The sequence below is a fragment of the Ambystoma mexicanum genome, chromosome 4q (assembly GCF_040938575.1).
Source record: "Ambystoma mexicanum isolate Mex_15411 chromosome 4q, UKY_AmexF1_1, whole genome shotgun sequence".
Classification (NCBI taxonomy): Eukaryota; Metazoa; Chordata; class Amphibia; order Caudata; family Ambystomatidae; genus Ambystoma; species Ambystoma mexicanum.
The window spans coordinates 583717574-583740447 of NC_090928.1; the positions used below are offsets into that span (position 1 = coordinate 583717574).

General features: G+C 50.6%; 1 protein-coding gene across 1 annotated transcript in view; it reads left to right on the top strand.

The window, feature by feature from the left end:
- Nucleotides 1-22874, top strand: part of MTHFD1L (methylenetetrahydrofolate dehydrogenase (NADP+ dependent) 1 like) — a 2103853-nt gene that overhangs the window by 891594 nt on the left and 1189385 nt on the right. Inside the window, exon 17 of the mRNA XM_069608130.1 lies at nucleotides 3928-4004. Within this exon, the coding sequence (XP_069464231.1) occupies nucleotides 3928-4004 (77 nt within the window). The remainder of the gene's footprint in view (nucleotides 1-3927; nucleotides 4005-22874) is intronic.

Sequence of the window (22874 nt, forward strand, 5' to 3'; positions counted from 1 at the left end):
ATGAACATAAGAGAAGAATCACATAACCAAGAGAGCACACTAATAAGACCTCTACACTGCCATAATAAATATTTGGAATAATCTGTATTATACCTAAGGCTGTGGAGTTAATTTTGGTGTTCCACTGATGCCATCTGAAAGGTTACAATTGGAAATGACAAAACTAAGATTGTTTTCCTAAGTCACAATATTCACTGTATGCCATTGTGCAGCACTTGTTTGTTGAACGATGTGTATCATCTATGGATGAACAGATTGCAATGTTAGCTTATGATATGCCACCTAAATGTCATAATTTGAATATGTGACTACTAAGTTTGTGTATTAAAATCAAAAGATTGACTAAATGCCATTATGTAAAATGTGTATATCTAAAGATTTGTATTATCTATGGGTGACCATATTACAAGTGTAGCTCGTGATATGCTATATGGATTATGAATTGAAAGTGTCTGCATGCAGGTAACCCATAGATCTGGAAATACAAATCTGAATTCGATTCATAAATGGTATCTTGTAACAATTATTGTTAACATGACACATATTAGTCAATGTACATGAATGCCCAGGATGTTTTGATTATGTGGAAAGGTGGTCATCATTTTTCATCTAAGGACATTAGTTAAATATCATGTGTGATGAAGCATAGAGGCATTGCAGCAGACACCAGCACTGGAAGTACACAAAGATTTGCATATATGACGTTGGCGTATCCTCGTGGACGTGCTGTACATGATTGATAAACAGCCATTTTGCCACGCATGGCCTTTTTGCTCCATGCAGTGAACGGCACGCGAGAAGCCACTACTGATTGCCGGTAAATGGCCAAGAATAAAACACAACAGTACAGATTAGTTTAGGACTCTAATATAAGGGACTGAGACCATGCTATTTGTGTTTAGATTTCACTTATTCGCGAATTAGAAAGAATTGCATATCCAGTCAATTCTTATGAAGCCCAGTCCAGCTGCTCACTGACAGTCACTCCTGTCCGCTGGTAAATTGCACTTCAGATGACAACTATAGCTCACAATTGATGAGCAGAACGGATCTTCTACAAATTCAGACCATTTTTACATATTTGCTCTTTTAGTATTTGTATTTTAATATATTTTATATAGCGCCTTGCACCAAAGCACTTTACAGAGAACAATTAAGAGTACATTAAAATAAGCAATAGAAGTCGATGTTCAGAATCAACCAGTAACACTCGAGCAGACTAATGAAGTGGATGTGTTTTTAAAGAAGTGCAGAACAGGGAATAAGAGGTAATAGATCAGAGAGAAAGAGCAAGAAGATTTCAGTGAAATGGAGCAAGAAGTTGGAAAGATCGAAAACGGGATTGTGCACAAGGACCATTAAGTCGAAAGAGACCGGCAGAACGGAGAGAACGGGAATAGAATCAGAGGAGAGATGCAAGATAGTTAGGGGCAAGACCATAGAGAGATTTGAAGACAAGACCATGGAAATTGTACTTGAGCTGGGAGTAAAAAGAAAGCCATACCAGTGAGGCAAAAGATGAAGAAATTGAGTCCCGATAGGAGAGAAGACATAGTGAACGAATAGAAGAGTGGTAGATTGATTTAAGAGGAGCAAGACGTGAACAAGGAAGACCAAAGAATAGAACACAACAGTAAAACAGTTGAGAAAAGACTAAAGAAGATAGAAGAAGCTTTGTCTGGTGAAAGGTAAGAAAAGGGCGAATTTTACATATATTGCAGAGATGGAATAGACAGGCGCGAGAAGTAAGGGAGATGGTGAACGAAGGAAAGATTAGCATCAAAGTAGAGACCATGATTGTGAGCAGTGAGGGAAATGGGGACAGGATGGAGGAAAGAAAATAGGAGGAGGAACAGGGGGTGGGAGAACATTAGCAGGAAAGAATAGAAGTGAGAGGCCATCCAGAATTTAATTGCAGTGAGTCAGGATGAAAGAGTGTGATGAATGTCAGCTGTGAAGGAGAGAAAGAGCTGAGCGTCCTCGGCATAGAAGTGGTGTGAGACTCCAGAGGATGAAATAATGGGAGCAAGAAAGGAAGTGTACAAAGAGAATACAAAAGGACCAAGAACTGACCCTTGGGGCACACCGGGGAAAGGAAAGGGAGGTAGCGCCGCCCCAAGAAACGGCAAAGGTACGGTTAGATAAGTAGGATGAAAACCAGGCTAGAACAGATCCACGGAAACCAAAGGAGGAGAGAGAATCAAGAAGCAGGGAATGATCCACTGTGACGAAGGCAGCAGACAAATCAAGAAGAATGAGGACGGAAGTGTTTTGAATAGTGAGCTGTAGTAACTGTGATACCGGTTGACATTCTTCAATACCGCCATACCGTATGAGATTATGCAGCTAATTTATGACTGTAAGGTAAGCCTAAGCCGATAATACAATTATTCAGTCACATAGCATATCCAAATGATAGCTTTACCACTTTTGTTCCTTTTTCAGATTACCTTAATTTGAAAAAAAGTTAGCAATTCTGCACATATTGTGCACTGCAGTACTCTTACAATGTACAATCTACCAAGCAGGCAAGGTTAATGTTAGAACCATGATACATAGTAGAGTCATGAAATCCTCTGTCATTTTATACCAGTTTTTTGGTTTTTGGATTCACCATTACAGAGGACAACTAAGGAAGAAGATTAGTTGAGTTCTAAATGCAGCGCACTACATATGGACATCCCTGAAGGTGATTTCTATTCAGATAGTACATCAATATCTTGCATACAAAAATAGTGTATAAGTAAGAAGCACACTGACCCGGGTCTTTTTATTTACTTTGTAGATATATTAGAAAGGTGAAGCTAGAATATTCAACCTAAGATTTGAACTCTATTAATGTTTTGCTCCTGATGAAGGGAGACTTTCTCCCGCAACACGTAGAGCTCAATTTCATTGGGTGGTCATGCCTAGTGGTAACCCATCACCTTGCTCCGGTCGGGCCTATTAACTAGAGCAACGTTCCATTTCCACTAGGTTAGGCCCACCAATAACACAACTATGCCTTAAATATTTTGTCTGGGACTCGAGGACAAGACTTGAAGAGCCCTGATTTAAATAATCATTCTCGAACCTAGTTCTGGTAGTGAAACACTGATGGGGTCAGACTCTGAAGCTCTGCTGGATTGCCTATTTACTTCCGACCATTTTTCATTGTGTTCATGTTAGGAATCCATGAAGGCAAATTCACAAGAAAGCAAATGTACTTTCCCGTTGATGACACCACTTCTGCAGGTGGTCACTCACACTATTTAGACCTCTTGCACAGGACCCCTCAACTTTTGGTTTACTTATTATGGTTGTGAATGGTTAACAATTAGCACTTGGAGTGCACCAGGTATATGGCATGGTGACCCTGGTCTGATGTATAGTGTTGGAGCACGCTTGCTGGATTTATTTTTTCCAAACACCCAGCACCCCCTTTTTAAAGGATTGGGGCTTGGATCCCATCAACTACAAGGTGGACACTTATCTGAAATGAGTATAGAATTAGTAGGAGGCTCTCTGCAAAGAGCAAGGGTTATTTGATACGCAAATGGTTTGTTTCAGGGAGAAACCCGTCGCTGATTCCTAACAGACGGTACTGCAGCATAGCCAGCCCAGGGTAGTTTGGGTTCAACTTAGTCCTCGGGTCATCTGTTCCAGGCCTGGAATCATTGTCCTGTATGTACAGCATCTGCTGCTAGGCACACTTTATGCACAGTGTTTTTGGGCAGGACGTGCACAGGCTTGCCTGGAAATAGTCTCTTTTGTGTAAAAACTGTAGTATGTCGTGATTATAAATTGCAACAATAGTGTGCGTGTGTGACTGTGCCGGTTTATCTTAAAGTGTGTCTACAAAAATCTCATATCCCACCAGTCTTATACCAATGGCTTATCACTGTAGAGTATCATTTATAAATGCTGTTGTGTTTTTTTTGCCTCCAGTTTTGGACACAAATGACCGATTTCTGCGAAAAATAACAGTTGGGCAAGCAAATACGGAGAAGGGCTTTTCCCGACAGGTATGTACCATTCTCGAAATTGGTGTGGTCTTAAGCTGAAATTACTCCCTACATTGGCAGGTGTGTTGCTTGTCATTTCAAGGATCTGGAATATAATGTATCCTGTAATTAACTTAGTGAAAAAACGTGCTAAGAGACGATGTATACTGCTGGTCTTTGAAACAAAAATGTGGATTTGGTATATAGGCGAACATTCCTAGGTCACCGCTTTTTTAATGGAAGGAAATTATTGAAAGTTAATTGACTTTCTTCAGCTTTTTTTTTTTTCGTGTGGTGGGAGGACATTGGTTTCAGCTGGTGACTTGAGCAGTTTTGACCCCTGTACCTGAAGGGAAAGGCCGTGGCACCAGAGACGGGCCTAACGGTGATCAAGTAAAGTCAGAGCTGGAGACCATGTAGGCCTGTGAGTAAAGCATAGGCAGGACATGAGAGTAGCGGGTGTCTGCTGCTAAGCTCTTCATTCCTGTACTGCCCCATATGCCCTGACAGGGGGACTTTTTAAAGCCTGTCTGAACTAAGTGAGATGAAGAAGCTGTGACTAACCCAATACACTCCCACCTTTGTGGAAACCGATCCGTCCTGAATAGTTTTCTTTGGACACTGGGTTGATTCAGTGCTAATGGAAGGCCTTCAGCATCAATTTGTACTAATCGGCTCCGTGTGACGCAGACTTCAGTGCGTCAATGGGTCTCCTGTGGAAAGGATAATGCGATGTCGAGGAAGGGCCAGCGAGGACAAATTGGGAGTCATGGCTGTTTGCTGGCAGTCCACGTGAGCTGCGTTCCCGGAAATCCTGCCTGGTCCGTGCACTGTTGTGTTGCTCTGCCATGGTGATGTGGTGTTCGGAGGGCGAGGCAGACAAATGATGAATAGACACAATCGCTCTACAGTGATGCTACATACGACTCCTTATTGCAGCCTGGCATCATCGGTTCACTCCAAACTATTGGATAAAACGTTTAAAATGTTGGAACCGTCTGAATGCTTTGAGGCAGCGTTTACCTGTGCATTGAAGATACTTGTGGGGCCTTGTTAAAAGGAGCAACAAGTCACCACACTACAAAAACACTGCGTTGAAATGAAATCCAACCTTTCCATGAAATGGAAATCGCTATACGAAATGCAGAACAAAGGGCGAAATGTTAACCAGGGCTCGCCCACACTTGATAAGTTATGTGCGATTTTATAAAGCTCACCTCTGTTTATTTTTCATGGATGTTGGCCGTTGTGCTGACCTGCATGTTCACGTATGCAGGCTCCGGATGTTATTTCCCCCAACTTCCTTCCTGCCTGACGTCACCTACATGTGGTGGGGGCGGGGGTCTCCTCTCAACCCCCCCTTTTTTTGCGTCTCCTGCACACATCGTGAGTCAATCGCTTCTGTGGCCTCACTCAGTTGGCAAATCGGATCCTCTTGTCCTGCTTCAATACTGCCTGCCTGACGTGGCCTGTGCCACTCGGGAAAGGTAATGCAGTGTGCAAAAATAAGGCCATGCATTGCCAAGTGCTGATTAGTAATGGCAGAGGCTCATTGAACCGAAGCAACCTAATCTCATGTGTGGGAGATGCAGGGGTGGACTGGGAACTAAAAGAGGCCCTGGAAATAATTACTGGTGACCAAAAGAGGCCCTGGAAATAATGTTCAAAGTGGCCCCATATGACACATTTTCAGCAAGCCCAATGCTTTTCCTATGAGAAAATTTGGAAATACCACACAAAAGAGGCCCAGGGTGCAGAGGCCCACCGGGAAATCTCCAGAGTTCCCTATGGGCCAGTCCACCCCTGGAGAGATGTCTTTTATAGTGTAATCAGCAAAGTACCAGGTATGCTCTGAAATGTCTCCCTTCTGCATCCATAACTGGGCGAAAGCTTATCTTTGGCACCTGGCTACCACCCTCCAGGTCCCTTCTATGCCTGGGCATCCTGCGCCTTTAACGGTTCTGATTGGCATATGCACTGGTCTATTGAAAGGCAATCAACGCACTTATCACAAAGCTGGGAGCAAATGCAGTAGTCTACATGCATGAACAAGCAAATGGAGAATTGTGTAACCTCCTAGCTGCGCCCGTGTGCAGAGCAAGCTCACCCCTTTGGTGGCTACTGTTCATTTAGATGGGACCAGTACTCCTCCTTTGGCTCAAAGAGTAGTAAGTTATGGTTTCCATGGAGATCTTCTTCCCACAGATTGCAGCGATGCAATGCAGATTACCAGTGGGATATCCTTCTTCTCGGGGAGCCTCCTCCCAAGCATTCCTTTTAACTTATTTCTCAGTGATGGCCCTCAAAATAAATGCCTATATGTGCACTTTCACTGTGGTGTGGCACTACACCAACATTGTACTGCTCATGCGTTAAGCATGCACCGCTTACACATGCCTACTCTAGCTACAGTGTGGTGTAGGCTTTGAGTCACTGATGGCACTTCTCATGCCCGGGCCCAGACGCTTCCCAACATGCCCACTCTCCCCGGACTGCGGCGCCCTGTCCATCAGAATGCAGACATGCCCTCGGCAGAGCATCTCAATGGATGAGCATTATTGTGGGTTGCATTTTCTGTCTGTGCCGCGTGGCTTGAGCCATGCACCTGTGTCCTAAGCATTGACTGTCCAAGTCCTGCTGATGGCCTGCGCTTTGGGGGACAGTGATTGAACTAACCGGCTAATTATGGGCCCTGGGTTATGCTACCAAGTACTATAAAGCCACAAGGACTGCCCCTTAAATATAATGATTCAGCGGATAGTCAGACCATGGTCAAAGGGTTGACTAGTTGCAATCCTGCTCCAGACGACCCTTCATAGGTTTTTCCTAAAGATGTAAGGAAAAGGTATTAATTGACGTTTCTAGTCAGTTGATAGAACTTACATTAATGGTGACATTTTCTTGATTGTGGATAAAACACCCTGCCAGTAATTAATCCTTACAAGTTTGATTTAATCGGGGCCCTCTTTAGCCTTTGCCTGTGGTTCAGTTTAACCATGACTTTCACATGCATGCTGTAGAGGTGAGGAATACTATAGTGGCATGTGCTTATGGCCTGTAGAATGTGTTCCGAGTCTTTCACGTGGTTTGCCATGATTTCTGAAAATGCAGTACTGTATTCAGCCATGCCACATTTGCATACTCTTGTGTCTCTGCCCGGTTATATTTTCACACCGGTCCGTGCGATTTACAAATGGTCGATGTAAGTGAGGTTGATGATGGGTGGGCCTTTGATTGTGGTCGTCCTGCATTGGGTATTATTATTTAGAAGTGCAGCCATATAAAACTATTTTGTGGCGAGCGCTTCTCTCGCATGCACTGCACAGTAAGGGATGCAGCAAAAATACTGTACCAGGATCATCCTGCCCTTTTTGTATGCACTGGAGTGTATAGCCACGAGCTAAGCTACCAAAAGCCTATAATCGCTAACCAGTGGTGGCTGCACATGGCTTGTGAGGCAGAAAGGCGATCCCAAAATGACAAATGAGGGCACCATGCTGGTAGGCATCCATGTGTAATTTCTCTCTGGACATGTGTGTGGCTGTGTTCAGTGGCCAGTGCCTCTAACAATTAATTTGTACCTTATGGGATGCAGCAGAAATCTGGTTGGGGACCAAAATACTCTAGCTGGCACCTTTACCATAGGTGTGGATAGCTACCAAAGTACTCTAACCTCTAGAGGGCACTGGCTCCTCTAATCCCAACGGTGAAGCACGTGTGCAAGGATTTACTGTACCCGGCACTGGGGTCATCTCAAATTCACTTACTGTATAAATACACTGTGCCGGTCCACTATACCATGTGTGCCCCCTCGGCCAAACCAACATGCTGGCGCTACTGTGTGTTCTCTAAAGCGTTCAAGCGTTCATACAGTAGGGCCAGATTCTTCAAATGCAGTACCAGCAACCAGTGAGGTCTCATTTGCGTAAAACGTTGCCTCTGGACTTCGGTTACCCCCCCACCCCCTTCCGCCCTCCCACCCATTCATAGCACTGTATATTTTCACAAACTCTTGAGTTGAGAGTTTGGTGGATGGGGCAGTCTTGCGATTTTGGTCTCCACAAATGTGCTATGTCACAAGCTTGATATATAGCACACCTTCTTTAGGGGGTAATGTTTACTAGTCTGTAGCCACAGGTGACTTCTGCTTGTGGAAGGGCCAGAAACCCCGCGAGTTTATCCACCAAGGTTTCTACTGTAGAGCATAGCCTCTAGCTGGCAGCAGTGCCTACCCCATTAGTCAGCTCTGATGTACTTAGTTCAGAACCATACATACTGTACAGCTTTGCACTGTGCCACTCTGCAGTTAGCCCCTTCCCTAAGCTACCATTATTACCACATATTTGGAAGTGCTTGATGGACTCCTTCCTGCCACCTGTTGGTCCAGTTAATGAATCACACTTGTCCCATGAGTGTCCACTCCCTCTCACCTCAGCCCCTACACCCGGTGGCCTTCTTTTGGAATGCCTCTACACAATTTCTGCCATTGCTTTCTGCTTTGCTTGCATTGTATCCGTTTGCTCGACACGTCCCTTTTTGCATATGTTATTTTTGTTAAGACTGTTCTCTATCTAAACTTCACACTAAAGTAAGATCATCAATAATATGATAGGTTGTATGACAGCATAACCCGTTGGACACCCGCAAATTATGCATCGTACAGGGCAGTGACTCTAAGCACTTCTCTGCAGCAGCATTTAGGAAGGAATATAAGCTCATTTGGGTCCAAACTCCACCTTAGTCACCGGACCTAAATCTGTACTGAGACCTTAATGGATATATCAAGCCTGTGCACACGTCGACAAAGTGCACCTCTTCCATGGTATCTTTTTGTTGCAGGTTCTGACACAGCCACATGTGCAAAAATGATAGACCACATTAAGAAGGTGTTCCCGTGGTCGTGGAGGGCAATGGAGTCACAAACAAATGTGAACGGACTACATGGCTCCCCCGTTTTTTATTGTATTACTTATTTCATTGTTTTCACTGTATGTAATTATTTCACCCCCATTCCTTTGGTGAATGCACATTTTTGAAAGTACCATTATTCTCCAGCATGGGGTCTGGCATGGATTCACATGCTCATGAATATTCCCCGTCAGGCCGGGAATGCTCGGTAAAGAAAAAATCGGTATCAGTTTTGTTTCTGATCTGTCTTTCTCAGTAGTAACCAATCACTGGTCTCTGAGTCATACTGCCCCCAGCCAATGACTGCCCTTTCCCTAAGCCCCGCCTCTGGCAGCCATCCTCAGATTTTTACCGCACGCTCAAGTGTTGGGAGACCTCGTGTTTAGCTCTCGAGCTTTTGCTGCTTTTTCGCGCTTTTTTCAAAGAGAATTTCGAGGGGATTGGGTCCTCCGACGTATTCCATATCTATGACATGTAATCACCACAGCTGTGCTGCTTCGGAAACTTTTTTGCTGGCGTCTGCGTCCTGCGTCGATGACGTCGATGCGCCGCCGTCGAGGACCTCCTCCGACGTCATCCGATGTGATAAGTAGGACGCACGACGCCCGTAGCCTCAGTTCCGTTTTTTCCGCGAACGTGTTGCTTCGTGTTTCTCGGTTAAACGCCTCGACTCTTTGGAGTTCTGTTCTTCTCGGTTCTTCGAACCTGTTAGTTTTGTGAAAATCCTTTGTGTGAAGATGTCTTCTACTTCGTCTTCGACCCCGCGTCCGGGCTTCAAGAAGTGCAGGGAGTGTGGGTCCAAGATGTCGGTGACGGACTAGCACGACGCCTGCCTCTGGTGCCTCGGGGAGGCCCACGACACGGATGACTGTATCGACTGCCAGTCGCTCACGTCCAAAGCCTTACGCGAACGTAAGAAGAAGTTGTCGGTAGGTCGGGTGTCCAAGTCCCGGAAGTCGAAGTCTGCGGGGCTTTCAACGGATGTTTCGAGGGGTGACTCTCCGCGTCATCGTTGGAAGTCTCGTGGGTCTCCTTCTAGGAGTCGGTCTCGCCACTCCTCAGCCTCTTCGAGGCATTCTCGGAAGCGCCGACACCGGTCGTCTTCAAGGGCCTCTTCGGAGGACTCTGCCCGGCACGTTGCTTACCCCACCAGCCGTGCGACGCCGGAGGAATGGGCTTCCTTCGGGAAGAAAATGCTGGCGATTCTTGAGTCGCAGGGTACTAAGCCGTCCGCGCCCCCGAGTGGGGTCGGCCGTGAGAGGTCGAGAGACACCGCTCGCAAGAGTGGTCGGCACGAGTCACGGGAGAGGTCCCGTTCGGACAAGGAGACTCGTTCACGACGTACCCGTTCCAGGTCCCGGTCCTCGACGCGTTCGAGACTGTGTGCACCTGTGAGGTCTTCGAGGAAGACATTGACGTCTGAGGCGTCGAGGGCGTCGACAGGCTTTCTCGAGGCTCCGGCTCCAAGGAAGTCATCGAAGCCGTCGACGCTCAGGTCGTCGAAGGACACGCTCGGGGCTCCGGCTTCGAGGGCTGTGTCGACGCTGGAGGCGCTGCATCTGACGTCGACGCCGATTTCCTCGACGTCGACGCCGATCCTCTCGGCGCCGATGCCGGTTCTCTCGGCGCCGATTCGCTCGACGCCATCGACGCCTTTCGTGTCGGAGGTACCCCGTGGCACGGGAGGACCCCCTAGGAAGGCTCTGGTTATGAGCAAGCACTCTCGGGTGCCTTCTTTTCGCCACCCGGAGTATATTTCAGAGGCGGATGAGGATTCTGATGGCCTGGTTCCTAGTCAGGTTCCAGATGAAATTGTCTCGGGCCATAGTCAGTTTGACGATTTGAGGCAGTCACTGCATGATGCCAGTGGACTGGACACCTCTCCGGAGGTGGAGTTTTGTAGGCCTGAGCCTGGCTCTCATGCCGATTCCTCGTACCGGCGCCTTATGGCTAGGTTTTCTGAGTACTTGGGATGGTCTGCTCCCCCAGGGGAGTTTGTGCAGGATGATCTGACGGACATCCTTGATGTTGGTCCCCCAACTGACCCGGTACTGCCATTCCATATCGCTTTACAGAGAAGGGTGGCGGCGGCTTGGACTGCTCCGGAGAGTCTCCCGGCGGTGGGCAGATCCTTGTCGCGAAAATACCGTCCAGCCAGTAGCGACCCCTGCTACTTGACCAGGCACCCCACTCCGCAGAGTTTGGTGGTGCAGGCGGCCACGGCCCCGGCAAAGCAGGCGTCGTACCCTACCATTCCTCCTGATAGGGACGACAAATGTTTTGATGGCTGGGCGAAGAAAGTGTTTTCTTCTGGTGGTATGGCGCTTCAGGCGGCCAACTCCATTTGTGCCTTGTCTCGTTTCATGGTTTGCCGGTTGGGGGAAGGCTGGCGCAGCATCTTGTAGAGTGGCAAGCCATTACTTCAGATGTGTGGGTTCTGGAGATCATAACCCACGGCTACTGTCTTCCTTTTCGGCGCAGGCCTCGCGACAATCCACCGGGGAACCTCTCTTTGCAGAGTCCGGATCCGCTCCTTGCGCAGGAAATTCAAGCCCTGCTGGAGAAAGGCGCCATAGAACTGGTGCCTGTAGCGGAGAGGAACAAGGGATGGTATTCCCCTTATTTTTTGATTTCGAAGAAAGACGGGGGATTGAGACCCATCATGGACTTGCGCGGTTTGAGCAAACTCCTCAGGAAGGACAAGTTCAAGATGGTTACTCTCTCTCAAGTCCTCCAGGCCCTTCAGCTTCAGGACTGGTTGGTGTCTCTCGACCTCAAGGATGCTTACTTCCATGTGCCGATCCATCCCAAGCACAAGTACCACCTGAGGTTCGCGGTTGGCGACTCGCACTTTCAGTTTCGGGTCCTGCCGTTCGGATTGACCTCCGCCCCGAGGGTTTTCACCAAGCTCATGGTGGTGGTGGCAGCGCATCTCAGGCAAGGGGGGATTCACGTCTACCCCTACCTGGACGATTGGTTGATCAGGGGGAGCTCTCCCGAGCAAGTCCTGGATCATCTGTCCGTCACCTGCCACTCCCTTCACAGGCTGGGCTTCTCCCTCAATTTAAAGAAGTCCCATTTGACGCCAACACATCGGCTCCAGTACATCGGAGCAGTGCTAGACACTTCCCTGGGGCAGTGTTTTCCTCCCCAGGTGAGGGCTCTTCACATTCAGCAGATGGTGCACAAGTTTCAGCATGCCCAGACGCTCCCAGCGTTCGAGTTCTTGAGGTTGCTCGGCCTCATGGCATCCTGCATTCTTCTGGTGCCAGAGGCTCGCATGCGGATGAGATCTTTGCAGTGGGCACTCAAGACGCAATGGTCGCAGTCCTCCGGACTCGGTTCTGGTGCCGCCCTTGGTCGCCCGGGACCTTCTGTGGTGGGCCGTCGAAGGCAACTTGATGAAGGGGGCTCCATTTTGGCTTCCCTGGCCGGAGGTGACGATCGTGACGGATGCATCCCTCACGGGTTGGGGAGCTCATGCCAACGGGCTGACAGTCAGCGGTCGTTGGTCTCCGTCGGAGTCCAGACTCCATATCAATCTGTTGGAGCTGAGGCCGTCAGGCTAGCCCTGAAGGCTTTTCTGCCGACTGTGCGAGGAAAGAATGTCCTGATCCTGACGGACAACACAGTGGCCATGCACTACCTCAACAAAAAGGGGGGGGGCAGGGTCACTTCCTCTGTGCAGGGAGGCGATGCAGCTCGAGTTCTGGGCCATCCAGCAGGAAGTTTCGATGGCAGTTCATCTGGCCGGAGACGAAAACGTGACGGCGGATGCTCTGAGCAGGCAGAGCGCGATCTCTCACGAGTGGGAGTTGGCTCAGGAGATTCTCCTGGAGATCTTTGCCCTTTGGGGGACCCCTCAAGTGGATCTCTTCGCCTCCAGTGTCAACCGAAAGTGCGAAAGGTTTTGCTCGCGGGAATTTACTCCAAAAGGAGCCTTAGGAGACGCATTCGTGGTGGAGTGGTCATTCCCGCTGCTGTACGCGTTTCCTCCAGTCCCCGTCATCCCGCAAGTGCTGCGGAGGTTACGGAAGTTCGCTTCCCGGATGATCCTCATTGCTCCGGCGTGGGCTCGGAGGACGTGGTACCCGGACCTTCTCGACTTGTCCATCTGCCCTCCACGTCGTCTTCCCTACCAAGACGATCTGCTCTCACGGGAGGGGGGTCAGGTTCTCCATCCAGAGGTCAGATCCCTCAACCTTCACGATTGGCTTCTGAAAGGTTGAGGTATAAGGATTGGGACCTCCCTGAAGACGTGATGGAGGTGTTGCTTTCGGCCCGAAGGCCAGCAACATAGTCTCTGTACCGTTGGCGTACGTTTTGCGACTGGTGCAGGGTTCAGAATGTGGATCCTTTTGCTTGTGACATCCCCATGGTTCTGTCCTTTTTACTTTCGTTGGCCCACAGGGGCTTGCAAGTGGGTACCATTAAAGGTTACCTGGCGGCGCTGTCCATCTTTAAGCGCTCGTCTGAAGAGTGTTCTTACTTTAAAATCCCTTTAATTTCACAGTTTCTGAAAGGGCTCACTAATGTGTTCCCTCCGTCACCTTTCCTGGTGCCCGGTTGGGATTTAAACCTTGTTCTTTAGTTTCTTATGGGTGCTCAGTTTGAGCCTTTACATTCTTGCCCTTTGAGGCTGTTAACTCTGAAAACTGTGTTTTTAGTTGCGGTTACTTCCGCTCGCAGAGTGAGTGAGTTACAGGCACTTTCAGTTCAGCCACCCTTCACTGTATTTCACAAGGACAGGGTTGTCCTTAGAGTTCGTCCTTCTTTTCTTCTGAAGGTAGTGACGGAATTTCATTTGGCCCAGAAGGTTGTTCTTCCGGCATTCTATCCTCCTCCGCATCCTGGTAAGGAAGAGGAGAGGCTCCATAGGCTTGATCGCTTGATCCTAGGAGAGCTTTAAGCTTTTATGTTTCACGCATGTCCCGGGTCAGAGTGGACGATCAACTCTTTATTGGTTACGCTGGAAAGCGTTTGGGGCAAGCTGTGATGAAACAGACTTTGTCTCGCTGGATTATTTTAGCCATCTCGGAGTGTTACCGCTTGGCGGGTAGGGACCCACCGGCTGGCTTGCGGGCCCATTCTACCAGGGGTGTGGCTGCATCTACATCTGTGATGCAGCCACCTGGGCTTCAGTACATACATTTGTACGTCACTGTTCCCTCGATTCCATCCGAGGGCAGGATCTGGCCTTTGGCAAGGCGGTCCTTTGCTCTGCTATTTGATTGGTTATGATTGGCTATGATTGGCTATTCTAAATTTTGATTCTAAATTCTTTCCCTCCTCCTTGCTCTGGTACTGCTTTGGGAGTCTGTCATAGATATGGAATACGTCGGAGGACCCAATCCCCTCGAAGAACAAGTTACTTTGTTACCTGGTAACGTTCTTTCGATGGGATGGTCCGACGACGTATTCCATATCGCTCCCGCCCTGCCTTCCCCGCTGCAGAATTTCTTTTGCGATTACAGCTTACGTTCCGCAAGGCTTTGTGTCTGACTGGCAGTTGACTAATGTCACACGTTCTGGGGGAAAAAACTACAACTGAGGCTACGGGCGTCGGGCGTCCTACTTATCACATCGGATGACGTTGGACGTCGGAGGAGGTCCTCGACGACGGCGCATCGACGTCATCGACGCAGGATGCAGACGCCAGGAAAAAAGTTTCCGAAGCAGCACAGCTGTGGTGATTACATGTCATAGATATGGAATACGTCGTCGGACCATCCCATCGAAAGAACGTTACCAGGTAAGAAAGTAACTTGTTCTTCTCATTTTTCAGTCAAATAGAGCCTCAAGCTCCACCGTCTCTACATCTGATTAACGGGGATCCGTGTCGGATTTTTCTACGCCCCTCAAGGGTGAAGATTTCGTTGAGTTACGCTTCTTGGAGCAGTCCAGGAGTTTCTGCGGCCTACCCGAACATGGCCCAGGAGAAGGGAAGCTCGACCCCCGGAAAGCTGTTCAGGGTTTGCCCTGGATGCCAGCTGCAGAATGTGTTCAAGGAGGACGAGCCCTCAATGTCTCTACTGCCTTCATGAGGACAAAACGCACGTGGAGAAGGACTGTGCGTTTTGCAGGAACATGTCGGAACGGACCATCAAGGACCGACACCTTCGTCTCTCCAACTGGCTGGAAGGAAAGAGCCCGTCAGGTGAGAAGAAGTCCGAGCGGTCTTCTTAGTCCTGTGAGGGCGCCCCGGCGACGGGGGCCCAACAGAAGGCAAAGCACCGCGAGTCCGCGGGCACCGGGAGTGCCGAACGGTCGGGCTCCTCGACTGCCAGGCAGGGCGCATCCTCTCCAGCTCCATCAACCACGAGCCAACGCTCTGGCTTAGGGAAGAGGAAGGCCGAGAACCCGGTGAAGCTTCTGGAGAGGCCCCGGTCGAGCTCAAAGGATCCAGCCGAGGGGGAGCGAGGCGGTCACCCTGCCCCCAAGGTGAAGGCCACAGAAGGTGGTAAAGGCCTTGATTCACCCGGCCAAGGCCTCTATCGAGGAAGTCGCGGCGACCCTTGCGCAGCCTGTGGAGGCTACACCAGTGGAGGTGACACCAGTGGAGGTGACCTGGGGGCCCAGAGTGTCCCTGCCTCCGCGGAGGGAAGCCTCTTTCAGACCCATCAAAAAGACCCCCGTGAAGACCCCAGCGGAAAAAGAGGGGGGAGGCGGTGGCCATTGTGGACACGGACACAGCATCCGAGGAGGAGCTGGTAGAAGTCTTAGAGGGCCTCGACGAGGGCGTCGAAGAGACCTGTTCCCACGGGAGGGATCCCGACAAAGGGGACGACGAGAGCGACGGCGGCACCGGCGAGGGTCCTAGTCACCCGTCGCTTCCGGAGCCGCAGGACAACTCCACGGCCATTTTGTTGGCAATACAATCCTTATGTTCGGAGATAAGGACGAGATTGTCCTTACCACCGACGGAGGAACCGGAACCAGGCTCGACGGAGGAGCCAGAGCCAGGCCCGGCGGGAAGCCCCCCAAACAAGAGAAGACGGATCCATCCAGCCCCGCCTTTTCAGCCCTCGCGGCCTACTCAACCTTTGCCCACGTCCCCGGTCCCTGGGGATGACACGGGAACGGACACGGCCACAATGGGTACCGACAACGACGGCGGTGATGACGGGACGGAGCTCCCATCGCCCCCAGCCCGGGCATCCCCGCCCGACGAGATCGGATCTTTCCATGCAATGATCCCCAGGGCATCCGAGCTTTTCCAGCTCTGCCCCGAAGAGAAGAAGGAAGGTTTCCTTTACCAACGGTGCGAGGCCAAGAGGAAAACAGTCCTCGTCGTGCCTCTGCTGGATGACATCTGGGACGAGGGTCTCACCCTTCTCAAGAACCCGTCTACGACGCCTGCCAAGAGGGATCGGTAAGAGATTTAGTACCGGGTACCCGACGCGGCCCCTTTGTGCCTTAGGGCACAACTGACCCCTGACTCGGTCGTCTTAGCAGCAGCCAAGAAGAAAGCGGGGGGCATCGGCCTCAACACCAACTTCCCCACCATACGGCGAAGGAAAGAAGCTGGACGCAATGGGACGACGAGTTATCTCGTCGTCGTCGGCGGCAACAACAATTAAGGCGGCCAGCGCCCTTGCGATCATGGCCCGCTATGACAGGGAGTTATGTTACAAGATCGTCCCCCTGTTGGACTTCCTACCGGACCACAAGAGGGCCGAGGCCCTGGAGATCTTGCAAGAAGGCGAGGTGGCGTTGGACCACGCCATAACGGTGGCAACGGACATTGACGACACCGGTTTACGCCAGCTAGGCAACGGCGTTTGCCTTAGACGATGAGGGTGGCTCAAGGCAACGGATTTCCACCAGGACATACAAGCCAAAGTTTTGGACATGCCGTTCGACGGGAACAATCTGTTTGGGAAAACAGTGGATGAGTCCCTCCAAGCCATCAAGGCGGACACGGAGACAGCTAAGGCCCTAGGCGTTCTCCGGCAACGAAGGCCGTCCTTTCGGAGCACCGGAGGCAAGCAGGGTGCCTCCAAGGGATTCGGCAGTGGCTCCTCTACATACCGCCAAGCGGCCCGCTCCTCGTCGCAGGAAGCCTATAGAGGACAAGGCAAGTCGGGTGGACCCCGCTGTCGTCGCCAGGGAGGCCAAGGCAGCAAGGCGTCCTCCAAGCAAGATTGAACCGACTGAGGTGTCGGGCCCCCACCGAAGCACCCCGGTGGGAGGCCGGCTGGCGAAGTTAGTCAGCGTGTGGGAGTCCATCTCCACCGACAGTTGGGAGCTGGACGCCCTGGCCCAGGGGCACGCCCTCGAATTCCTAAAAAAGTGCCCCCGCATTCCACCCGTGGTCGGGAAGGAAAATCACATCCCTCAACTGCTATTGGAGGTAAGGGCGATGCTCAAAAAAGGTGCCATCAAGCTCGTCCTGAAGAGGCTCCGGGGCTCCGGAGTATACTCAAGGTACTTCCTCGTGAGAAAGAAGACAGGAGGTTGGTGACCCATCCTGGACCTGCGACGACTGAACAAGTACATCAAGGCACAGAGGTTCCGGATGGTCACCCTCCAGCATGTGCTGGGGCAGCTGTAGGAGGGCGATTTCTTGTCGTCGTTGGATTTGGAGGATGCATACTTTCACATCCCCATTTTAAAAGACACCGAAAGTTCCTCAGGTTCGTGGTCCAAGGGCAGCACTACCAGTTCAAGGCCCTCCCGTTCAGACTGAAATCGGCACCCCGGGTTTTCACCAAGTGCCTCGCTCCAGTGGCGGCGTGGCTGCACCTAAAGGGGATTAACGCCTACCCCTACCTGGACGATTGGCTCATCCACGCAAGGACAAGGGAGCTCGCCATGGAACACACAGCGAAGACCGTCCAGCTACTCACGGACCTGGGGTTCTCCAACTTCCCCAAGTCCCACCTGGTCCCCTCGCAAGTCGCACGGTTTCTGGGAGCCAAGCTCGACACCGTGGCGTGTCTGGCCTCACCGTCGGAGGAAAGGACAAAGGCCATCCTAGGCAAGGTGCAGGCCCATCAAGTCCCTCCTCGGGATGATGTCCTCTTGCAAATATCTCGTGCGCCTGTACAGGCTTCGGATGCGCCCTCTACAGGAGTTCCTCGACACCCACTGGATACAAGCAATGGGCAGCTTCGAAGACAGGATCCCTCTCAACGAGACCTTTCATAAAGTGATCCGGTGGTGGGGCACCCGCGCTCATCTGGCGGCAGGAACAGATTTTTAGACCCCCGCCCACCAGGTGACGGTGACGACGGATGCCTCCCTGGAGGGGTGGGGAGCGCACACTGGAGATCTCCACTTGAGAGGCCTTTGGCTCCCAGAGGAGAAGCCGCTCCACATGTACATCCTGGAGCTCCGGGCAGTGTTCTGGGCCCTCGGGTCCTTTCTCCCGTCCCTCAAGGGCAAGATAGTGAGGATCTTCACTGACAACACCACCACAATGTCTTACATCCAGAAGCAGGGCGGAACCAGGTCCCCAGCCCTATCCAAGGAAGCCCAGGATCTGTGACATTGGGCAGTTGCTCAAGGGATGTTCCTGGTGCCGTTTCATCTGGCAGGGATAAAAAACACCATTGCCGACTCACTCAGCAAAGAGCTGCGCTCGTGCCACGAGTGGTAACTATGCCAGGACCAAGTGGACTGACTCTTTCAGCGATGGGACAAACCCCAGATCGACCTGTTCGTGACAAACTCCAAGTGCCAGAGGTTCGCCAGCAGGTTTCCCCAACCGAGGAGCATGGGCGATGCTTTCTCGTTCCCCTGGGACGGCTTCTTCCTATATGCGTTCCCTTCGTTGCCGTTGTTGCTCCGACTCATCAACCAGCTCAAGAAGTCCTGGTGCAGAAGGATCCTCGTCGCACCGGCGTGGCCGAGACAGATCTGGTTCCCTGACCTTCTGGACTTGTCAGCGTCCCCACCAGTCAAGCTGTCGACGGATGCAGATCTTCTCTCCAGAGAAGGAGGCGCCATTCTTCATCACGACCCAGATTCGCTGAACTTGCAGGCCTGGCTCCTGCAGCACTAGTTTGGAGGGTACGATATCCCGGCCGACTGCAGAGAGGTTCTTGCGAAGGCCAGGGCGTCCTCAACTCTCAAGTGCTACGGACATAAGTGGAAGAGGTTCTCTATCTGGTGCCGGGCACAGAAGATTAACCCTCTGCGGATTACAGCCCCTCAAGTGTTGCCGTACCTACTGTCGCTAGCCAAAGCTGGACTATCTCGCGCTTCAATCAAGATGCACCTAGTAGCGATTTCCCGATACACCAGGACTACAGGGCGGTCATCCCTGTGGTCTCATCGCCTGGTTAAGGAATTTATGAAAGGACTGTTTCGGTCATTCCTGCCAGTGAAGGCACCAGCCCCGGCGTGGGAGCTCAACGTGGTGCTGACCAGGCTCATGGGTCCGCCTTTCGAGCCGTTGCATTCGGCCCTGTTGAAGTTTCTGTCGTGGAAAACAGCGTTCCTGGTGGCCATCACCTCCTCACGACGCGTGGGAGAGATCCAGGCGCTATCCTGCAAGCCTCCATACCTGACCTTTCACGATATGAGGGTAGTGCTGAGGATGCATCCCTCCTTCATGCCCAAGGTGCCGTCGGACTTCCATCTCAACGAGCCCTTGGTGTTACCAGTCTCTTTCCCGTCGCCTTCGTCGCCGGCCGAGAGGACTTTGTACTTGCTGGATGTAGCTCGAGCGCTGAAGTTCTACGTTGACCGAACAAAGAGTTTTCGGAGGACATCACAGCTGTTTGTGAACTTTGGACCTGTGAACCAAGGTTAGGCTCTCTCGAAGGCTTCCATTTCCAGATGGCTCTCCGGCTGCATCTTGCACTGTCATCGGTTGGCAAACCGACCGTTGCCCGGCCGTCTGAGAGCCCATTCAACCAGAGCTATCGCTGCTACCACAGCGTTCTTGTCTGGTGTGCCCCTGCTGGACATCTGCAGGGCTGCTACGTGGAGGTCGACGCACACCTTCACGAGATTCTACTGCGTCGACTCGGATTCCAGGGAGGAGTCCAGGGTCGGCCAAGCAGTGCTGCGCAACCTGTTTGCTTAAGGTGAGCCTGGTGAGGAGGTAAGAAATGCTTAATGTTGAGTTTTGATGTAATGCTTAATGTTGAACCTTTGCCACCTCCCGTGGTTGTGTGTGTGTACTGCTATGTATTCTTATATTCATGAGCATGTGAATCCATGCCAGACCCCATGCTGGAGAAGAAGCAAGTTACTTACCTGTAACTGTTCTCCAGCATGGGTCTGGCATGGATTCACATGCGAACCCTCCCTCCTACCCATCTGCGGCTCTTCACTTGGTCATACTGCCACCTTACGTGTTACCAAATCTGAGGATGGCTGTCAGAGGCGGGGCTTAGGGAGAGGGCAGTCATTGGCTGGGGGCAGTATGACCCAGAGACCAGTGATTGGTTACTACTGAGAAAGACAGATCATAAACAAAACTGATACTGATTTTTTTTTTTTCTTTACCGAGGATTCCCGGCATGACGACGGGGAATATTCATGAGCATGTGAATCCATGCCAGACCCATGCTGGAGAAAAACAGTTACAGGTAAGTAACTTGTTCCTTACCAAGAAATACATTTTCCGCTGCTATTCCCACTTTGTGAAATAGGCGCAGGTGCCCCAGTCTAAAACAGAAGTAAAGGGATTCTCTCATCCTGGCAGGAGCAGGGGGCGGCAAGAAATCTGGAGATTTTGGAGATGGCACCTGTCTACATACCTCTGAGGGTTCACCCCAGACTGCACCAGTGGGGGAAGAATCCGAGCACTGCAATAGGTGGCTGGATATCCTCTCCAATGCTTGGGTGCTTCATTTGATCCACCAAGGTTAAAGTCGTCTGTTCCTGTGCAGACCTCCACATAGACTTCGTGCTCTCCCTTCCTCTTGCCCAGTGTTCAGGGAAAAGGTGACATCTTTGTTAGTAAGAGGAGTAGCGTAGGAGGTCCCGGCACAAGAGAGCAATGATTTGGTACTCTTGTTAATTCTTGGTACCCAAGAAGGTATGCAGGTCTTTGTCCTCTACTTGACCTCAGGGGCTTGAACACGTTTCTGAGGAAGGACTGATTCCTGATTGTGACGATATGAGAAATTCTCCAGACTCTCCAAAGCCAACACTGTTCTCTTGCATTGGATCTTAGATTCACATGCTGTGACTACTTCCCGGCGTCAGGCTGGGAATCCTCGCTTACCTTATTTTTGCATTGCCTAATGCAAATAATGTTTGTTGTGTAGGCTGTCACCCTCTTTATGGTTGCTTTTGGTCCCAACCAATCAGACATTGAGTAGTTGGACCCTCTTCCACATCCTCTCCCCAGATTCTAACCACTTGTCAGGCAGGTGAGAGTCCTTGAGTTTTCTCCTGAGAAATGTATTGCTACAATGGAAAATAGGAAGAGTGTCTTCATTTTCAACATCTACAGAGGACAGCAGTTAAGTGTGAATGGAGAGTAAAAAGAAAAAATTGTTTGTGCCAGCTGTGGCCTTAAACATGTCTTCGATGGAGACAGGCATACCGACTGCACCTACTGCTTTTACTCTGACCACACGGTAGAACAGCGTGACTTTTGGAAGGGCTTTAGCTCAAGGCCCCTTAAAGACAGACATCGGTGCCTTGTCTATTGACTCAATGAGAGAAATTACCCCTCTGAGTCAGTCAACCAGGAGTATGGCCATTCCTAGGGAAAAGAACACTCTCTAAAGAAAGAGCGAGGTCTGAAGAGAGGTCACATAAGAAGACACGATGAGAAACACGGCTGCAAGCCATCATCCCTGCAGGAGGACTCATCGTCGAAGGAAATTGGACTTGTGATGTGTAAAAAAAAAAAAAAAAAAACAAAAAAAAAAACCTTTGTTGGACAAGTGGTTGACTGAGTTGAGTTGGCAAACAGTCCATCCCCATCGAAAGGTGTGGGAACCTGCAACAGAGCTGCTGATAGCGAGCCAAGTGATGGCTACCTCGTTGAGTAAACAACTCAAGGCACAACCAGAGTCACCGAGTAAACTGTTCAAGGCACAAACCCTGTTGACCACAACCACATCGTAGAGTAAACATCGCAAGGCAAAACATCCTTCAAGGTCACCTACGACAGAACAGTCAAAAACAGTTTTGTCGTTGAGGACAGAGCCCCTGCCAGTAACCTAGTCGATGACCTCGTCGACAAGTTAAACACTCAAGTCAACGACAGTTGAGGGCAACTCTGGTTCCCTCAACGTCAACATCGGATAAACAGATTAGGAACACAGCGTCAAGTAAGCCCACACCACCAGTTGGCAGACCGACGTCTGCAGAAGATGCGCTCAAGCCACCAACAAAGCACAAATCTTTGCCGGTCTCATCGATGGAGAAACCCTGAACAACGATTAGACACTCGGGAGACTGGGGCTACTACCACAAGTAAATGACCTCTTGTATCAATGCCAGAAAGTGGACATGATCCCACAGAGGGTGTTCAACGGCATGAACAACCTCCACCAGAGCAGCAGGATTTAGGATACCTGCAGGTGATTTCTTCCCCGGTCTCACTCATTGCATACTTGGAGGTCATTGCGGTGGATGCTTTGCAACATGAGATGCACTGAGTTTGAGGCACAACAGGCGGAACAAGAAAGAGTTTTCAGACTCTGAAGGTACCGTTATTATGCATGAGCCACAGCAAAGGCCTATGTCTCCTAGACTACCCTCCACCCCGGTGAGAAACATCCCTCTCTTTACCCCTTCAGGGGGTCAACTAATTCAGCAATGCCTGGACAAGGCACTTCATCCAAGTACAGGACCAAGCCACCTGGGTACAGGGCTGCCTGTCGGACTGCCTCATCCAAGCCTGCGTGTACAACCACCTTGGGTGCAAATGCGAGCCCTACTATCAAACCGGCAATCGCTGTTGTTCCTACACGGTCCTGTCGTCACTACCAGGAGCAGCCACAGGTTCCACCAAAATGGTGTTCACCCACTCCCACCAGGGCACGTTCGAGGTCTAGAACAAGGTCT